This window comes from Sciurus vulgaris, assembly GCF_902686455.1.
Source record: "Sciurus vulgaris genome assembly, chromosome: 8".
NCBI classification, from domain to species: domain Eukaryota; kingdom Metazoa; phylum Chordata; class Mammalia; order Rodentia; family Sciuridae; genus Sciurus; species Sciurus vulgaris.
Window position 1 is genome coordinate 2352744 of NC_136468.1, and position 6368 is coordinate 2359111.

At 50.3% G+C, this 6368-nt stretch overlaps 1 protein-coding gene across 1 annotated transcript; it reads left to right on the forward strand.

The window, feature by feature from the left end:
* Nucleotides 1–2435: 2435 nt before the first annotated feature.
* LOC306668928 (UV excision repair protein RAD23 homolog B-like) lies at nucleotides 2436–5689 on the forward strand (the record flags this gene model as incomplete). The annotated part of the gene is given in 4 exon segments (XM_079152647.1): nucleotides 2436–2637; nucleotides 2639–3283; nucleotides 3287–3966; nucleotides 5566–5689. Coding segments are annotated over 4 exon segments (1476 nt in total). The 5' UTR covers nucleotides 2436–2610.
* Nucleotides 5690–6368: the final 679 nt, after the last annotated feature.

Sequence of the window (6368 nt, forward strand, 5' to 3'; positions counted from 1 at the left end):
AACTGGGCTTCCATCTCGTGCGCACTGGGTTGCGTTTCTGAAAGTAAGACATGGTCACTTCACAGCTGTACCTCCTGGTCCATCCCTGAAACGTCACAGTGTCTAAGTTGGGAGCCACTGGGACTGGCTTGACCCGTAAGGCCCCTGTCCCAAGCCTTGTCTCTGGGAGGTTGAGGAACCAGTACAGTCAGGTCCAAGGTGTCTCTGCGCAGGGTGTTCTGCATTGGCTGTGGACCAGCACTGAGGGGCAGGAGCTTTCCCAGTCTTGGAATGCCACCACTTCGTCCAGCCCAGGCCTGCCCAGAGATACACAGGTCAGATCAGGTCTAGTGCTCACTGTTTGAGGAGGTGGGAAAGCCCAGCATGCTGCCACTGGACTATCCCAGGAGTCCTGGAGACCATGGCCACAATCCCCTGGCTCCCAGGTGTTCCTTCCTTGACCTGCTCCCCCAACCAACCCAGGTCAAGCCCCTTCTTGGCACTCGATGGGTGAAGCTGGCCACCCAACGTGAGCAGGCGTGGTCTGACTGACCGTTCTCCTTCTCCTGGGGTTACCAGTAGCAAAGAGAATGAGCTGCCAGCACATGTGCTTGTGGCCACTGAATTCAAAACGCACCCTACCCACGTCCCCTGAGTGATCTTTCTTCTGGAATCAACTTTCTCCTTTCTGAACAACACGGTAGATGCTGCTCTGGCCCCTCAGAGCACCTAGCTGGTATCTCTGTCTCCCTCTCTTATGCTGGGTATCAAATACCCTGGGGCCTCACACATGGTAGGCCAGGGTTCAGCCACCCTCCCGGCCCTTCCTGAGTCTCTTTCCCCTGAATAATCTAGTTTTAAGCTCTCAGAGTTAGAGACTATCTTACACTCTGCTCCCGGGAGTATCTTAAGTTCAGGGGTTTTACCTGCCCACTTGTGCAGAGCAGCACACAGCCTGGAGATTGTGAGAAGCCTTTGAAGGAATCCATGACGTTGGCTAGACCCAAGTCCAGCGCTGAGCCCCCTCTTCCACCAAGTCAGGAAGTGCATGCTCAACACTGAAACCAGAACCCAGAGGAGCTGAGGTGAGCCAGGGATGAGATGAGTCCCAGGGGAGGCCACGTCGAGTGCAGCTGGAGGAACAGAGGCGCTGGGCTGTCTCCACCTTCCCATCTCCTGAAAACTGGAGTCCACACTCTTCCGGGGACACGCAGTGTCCTCCATGGCCTGGCCAAGTCATGCCAGGGACAGTGCTCTGCCACAATAAATAACCGAGTGCCGAGACAGGTGGTACTTACTGAGCCTGCAGGCTACGTGGGCAGCAGCATTGGAAGGAGCCACGCCTGGCTTGCTGAAGCACAGTGGGCCTGCAAGGCTTTCCAGGAGATGAAGGGATATCCGGAAAAACCAGCTTTCATTTCACACACACACCACCTGGTAGAAGTGATGTGACTGGGTGCCCTGAGTGCCTCGGGAAGCCGGTCTAACTGTCTGCCCATCTGCATGAGCTGCCTCTCCACGTCTTCTGTCGGTACCCACCAGGAACCTGTCATCTACTTACGCGTGAATCTGCATGTGAGTCTGTGTGGTTCCATGGCTGCCTACCCCTTCTCTGAAGCTCCCTCTCGCTGTAACTAACGGTCACTTTGCCTGTGTGTGTGTACAGACGCGCACATGTACAGAAATCAAGTCACCGATGTCTCACTCACTGCATCTCACTGATGCTGAGACGTTGCTTCACACTTCGGTATCTCTGAAATCAGAGTACAGCTCACACAAAGTGGCTGGGCAGTACTTTCATTTTCTTAGTGTTACATAAGAAATGTGGGGGGTGGGAGGGGGCAAGAATGGAGGAAGGAGGGGCTGTATAGAGGGAGCAGAGAGGTGGGAGGGGTGGGGGGAAGGAAAAAAATAATGGAATGAATCAAACATCATTACTCTATGTAAATTTATGAATATGCAAATGGTATGCTGCCACTCCATGTACAAACTGAAACAACATGTATCCCATTTGTTTACAATAAAAATAAATTTAAAAAAAAGAAATGCATTTCCAATAAAATTTTTACTTTAAAGATTAAAAAAAAAAGAATAGCCAATTTTGCATCAATTTGTAAATTCATTTTAGCGTTATTGACTGCACAAATATGTGTGGCTGTTTGAATTAGCCTTTGAACCAATTACACCATCTTATTAGTCCTCTAATTTGTTAACAAGTTAAATAAAATTTTTGACCTGTTTTCCTTTCAAACAAACAAACAAACAAAAAAGAAATGTGACGCATCCTATGATCGATGCCTTCTTAGAGTCAGTGGACTGTGTTGGTGAGAACTTTGGAGTGATCTAGGACCACCCCTTAATTAAAGGCCCTAGGTGACGCTCCTGAGGTGAAAGCGCCAATAAAAAGGTGGAGCTCCCGCAGGGAAGGCCGCAGTCGAGGGAGCAGCGGCGCGGCCTCGGGCAGGGGCTGGGGGAGAGGCCGCTCCGCTGGGCGAATGTGACAAGCCCCCACCCCCACCGCCTTCCTCCTGAGAGCGCGAGGAGCGCGGGCGACCCGGGGCGGCCAGGCCACAGACCCCGCCCAGAGGCCCCCACCCGGCGCAGGCCCGGCAGCGGAGCTGCGGCGGCACCATGCAGGTCACCCTGAAGACCCTCCGGGCAGCAGACCTTCAAGATCGACATCGACCCGGAGGAGACGGTGAAAGCACTGAAAGAGAAGATTGAATCTGAAAAGGGGAAAGATGCCTTCCCAGTGGCAGGTCAAAAATTAATTTATGCAGGCAAAATCCTCGATGATGATACTGCTCTCAAAGAATACAAAATTGATGAGAAAAACTTTGTGGTGGTTATGGTGACAAAACCCAAAGCAATGACAACACCAGCACCAGCAACAACTCAGCAGTCAAATTCTGCCACTACTACCACAGTTAGTTCCTCCACAGCAACAGCTGTGACTCAGGCCCCAGCACCCACCCCTGCTTTGGCTCCCACTTCAACACCTACATCCATCACTCCAGCATCAACGACAGCATCTTCTGAACCTGCACCTACTAGTGCAACTCAGCAAGAGAAAACTCCAGAAGAACCAGCAGCAGAGACACCAGTGGCTACCAGCCCAACATCAACTGACAATACATCAGGAGATGCTTCTCGGTCGAACCTTTTTGAAGATGCCACAAGTGCACTTGTGACAGGTCAATCTTACGAGAATATGGTAACTGAGATAATGTCAATGGGTTATGAACGAGAGCAAGTAATTGCAGCCCTGAGAGCCAGCTTCAACAACCCTGACAGAGCAGTGGAGTAGCTTTTAATGGGAATCCCCAGAGATAGAGAAAGTCAAGCTGTGGTTGAACCTGCTCAGGCCACTGGTACTGGGGCTCCTCAGTCTTCAGCAGTGGCTGCAGCTGCAGCAACTACGACAGCAACCACTACAACAGCAAGTTCTGGAGGGCATCCCCTTGAATTTTTACGGAATCAGCCTCAGTTTCAACAGATGAGACAAATCATTCAACAGAATCCTTCCCTGCTTCCTGCATGGCTGCAACAGATAGGTCGAGAGAATCCTCAGTTACTGCAGCAAATTAGCCAACACCAGGAACATTTTATTCAGATGTTAAATGAACCAGTTCAAGAAGCTGGGGGTCAAGGAGGAGGAGGTGGAAGTGGCAGTGGAGGAATTGCAGAAGCTGGAAGTGGGCATATGAACTACATTCAAGTAACACCTCAGGAAAAAGAAGCTGTAGAAAGGTCAAAGGCACTAGGATTTCCTGAAGGACTTGTGATACAAGCATATTCTGCTTGTGAGAAGAATGAGAATTTGACTGCCAATTTTCTTCTACAGCAGAACTTTGGTGAAGATTGGAAGGGACTCTTTTGTGTCTCCTACTTCACACCAGTGCATCACACTAACTTTGTTCACTGGATTGTCTGGGATGACTTGGGCTCACATCCACAGTACTTGGTATATGGTAGTGGATTGTTGGGGTGGGAGGGAGGGATCTAGATTATTGGGCAGGGATAAATACAGTGCATGTCTGCTTCCGTTAGCAGATGCCGCAAATCCACACAGTGTGTAAAATATTATACAACCAAAAATCAGCTTTTGCAGGTCTTTATTTCTTCTATCAAACAGTAGCTACCTTTCCCTAGGTTTCACTCTTTTTAGTGTACTAGATCCAGAAATTTAGTGTAATGCCCTGCTTTATATTTCTTTGACCTAATATTGGTTTCTGAAAGGATCTTTGCTACCTAGAATTTACAGTTTCTGTTTCATGGCAACACTGGATAATGCTTTTTAAAATTGAAAATAATTTTGGAGCAACTATAAAAAGAAACGCCAAATTATTGATGGTTATTGTTGCTGCTTCACATAAAATATAAAGTTAATGTGTAAGGAAGCCCATTCTTTCATCTTAAGTACTTGGGGTGGGGGAGGGAAAAGGGGAAACTTTTTTCTTAAATTGAAAATAATTACTGCTATTTTAAAATTTCTTGATCATTGAATGTGAGAGCCTTCAAACATGATTTGAGAAGCTGTACAAGTATAGGCAGAGTTATTTTCCTGTTTACATTTTTTTTTGTTTGTTTGTTTTGGGGAAAAATTAGTAGGTGTCTAATTACTGTTTACTTCATTGTTATATTGCAGTAAAAAATTTAAAACCACCAGAAAAAAAAAAAAAAAAAAAAAAGGTCGAGCTCCTAGGTGAAGGCTGTCCTTTAAGCCTCCCCCTGCCCTTCCTTTGTCCCCAGACTCAGACACACACGTGCACAGAGGACAGTCACCTGGATGCTTGTTATATATCATACGTTTCAGCTCATAAACTATGTTATTTAATGTCGGGGAAATCTTTGCCCTCAGTGCTGGATCATTGCAGGAGAACCTCCCACCCAGGAACCCCGGCCTGAGACACCTGCAGGCTCTCTGACGCTGTGCGGCCGACCAGCAGTTTGTAGCCAGAAAAGTGAGGAAAGGCAGAGGCTGGGCTGCCTGAGCCCACTTCTCCCTCCCGCCCGGGCCGTAGCTCCATTTCCCGGTGGTCCCCAAGGGGCTCTTCAGGACATGGACACACACCCTCTTGTCACAGGGAGAAGGTGAGGGCCACTGAGTTGTAGAGTCCTGCCCGGAACTCAGGCTGTGGAGTCTTCCCTCGGGCCTCCCTGAATCCCAGGGAGGACTCCTGTTTGTCAGGGGCTGTCCTGGGTGGCCTCCCTCTGCTGGAGGACACTGTGAGCAACCGCTTCCTGGATGGAATTAGCCGCTGCTATGTTGGGGTGGTGGCTGTAATCGTGCCGGCTCCTGCGGGCTCAGCACCCACTGGGCCTGCAGAGCCTGTGTGCAACAGGCCCAAGGAGACACTGCAGCCTCCCTGCCTCCCTCTGGACTCGCGTCCTTGAGAGGACCTCAGGATGGGTGATTACTAAGTGGGGAATGGACGGGGAAGAAGGGAGGCAGCAAGAGGCAGAGGCAGACAGGAGGGCATGCAGCCATCTCTGAGGCCTGCAGAGGGTCAGGGACTGGCCCAGGGCCTCGTGGTGAAATGCGTGAGACCTAAGACCTGGGCGTGGCTCCTCCTCTTGTTCTAGAACTGAGGGCATCGCAGCGGTGCCTGCTGGGCCAGGGGAAGCCCTGTGCTTTGGCCAGCTTCCTGCAATGAGAGAGAAGCTGGCCGCGGAGCGTGGCAAGGCGGGGACGCTGGCCTTGGCTTGAGCCTCCACTGCAGTTCTCAAGACTCACCAAAGGCAGCGGTTGGCGGCACCCAGGGGCGGGCCGGGGTAGTCGAGAAGATGCTCTGTTTTATGCCAGCTGTCTGCTCCATCTTCCACCTTGTAGGATTGAATTCATTCTGTCAGAGAAAAGAAAGTGTGCTGCCGGCTTTTAGATTCAAGCCCACTCCCCAGGGCACTCTCTCATTCGAATCCCGGGCCTCTTAGAGGCTGACGCTCCCCAGTATCACCCAGAACAGTTATCACACCCCGGAGTCCCACGGCCATGACCAATCCAAGGCACCTTACTGAGAGGACCCCCCGCCACTGGGCTGCTAAGCTGCAGAACTGACCCCAAATTCCAGGCCCCGACCTCCCCTCGCCTCCCCAGGACTCTTCCACCTGTAACTCCGTCTGCCAGGAAGATCAGAAGCAGTCTGTTTCCCACATTGACACAATATTCATAGTTGCGAAATGGAAGCATTTTTCTAAAACCATTCTCAGTTTTCTGACCTCATAAAAAGACAAAACCCAGGGCCACTGGACCCAGTTGCAGGTGGGTTTCTTTTTGGCTCCTTCAGGCTGCTGACTTAATGTGTTTTAAGTGAGGTCATTTCAGGCTCTAGCTTTGCACCTGGGAATTATGGCTTTAATTTTCTTTGTCAGAAGAAGATCAAGAATTG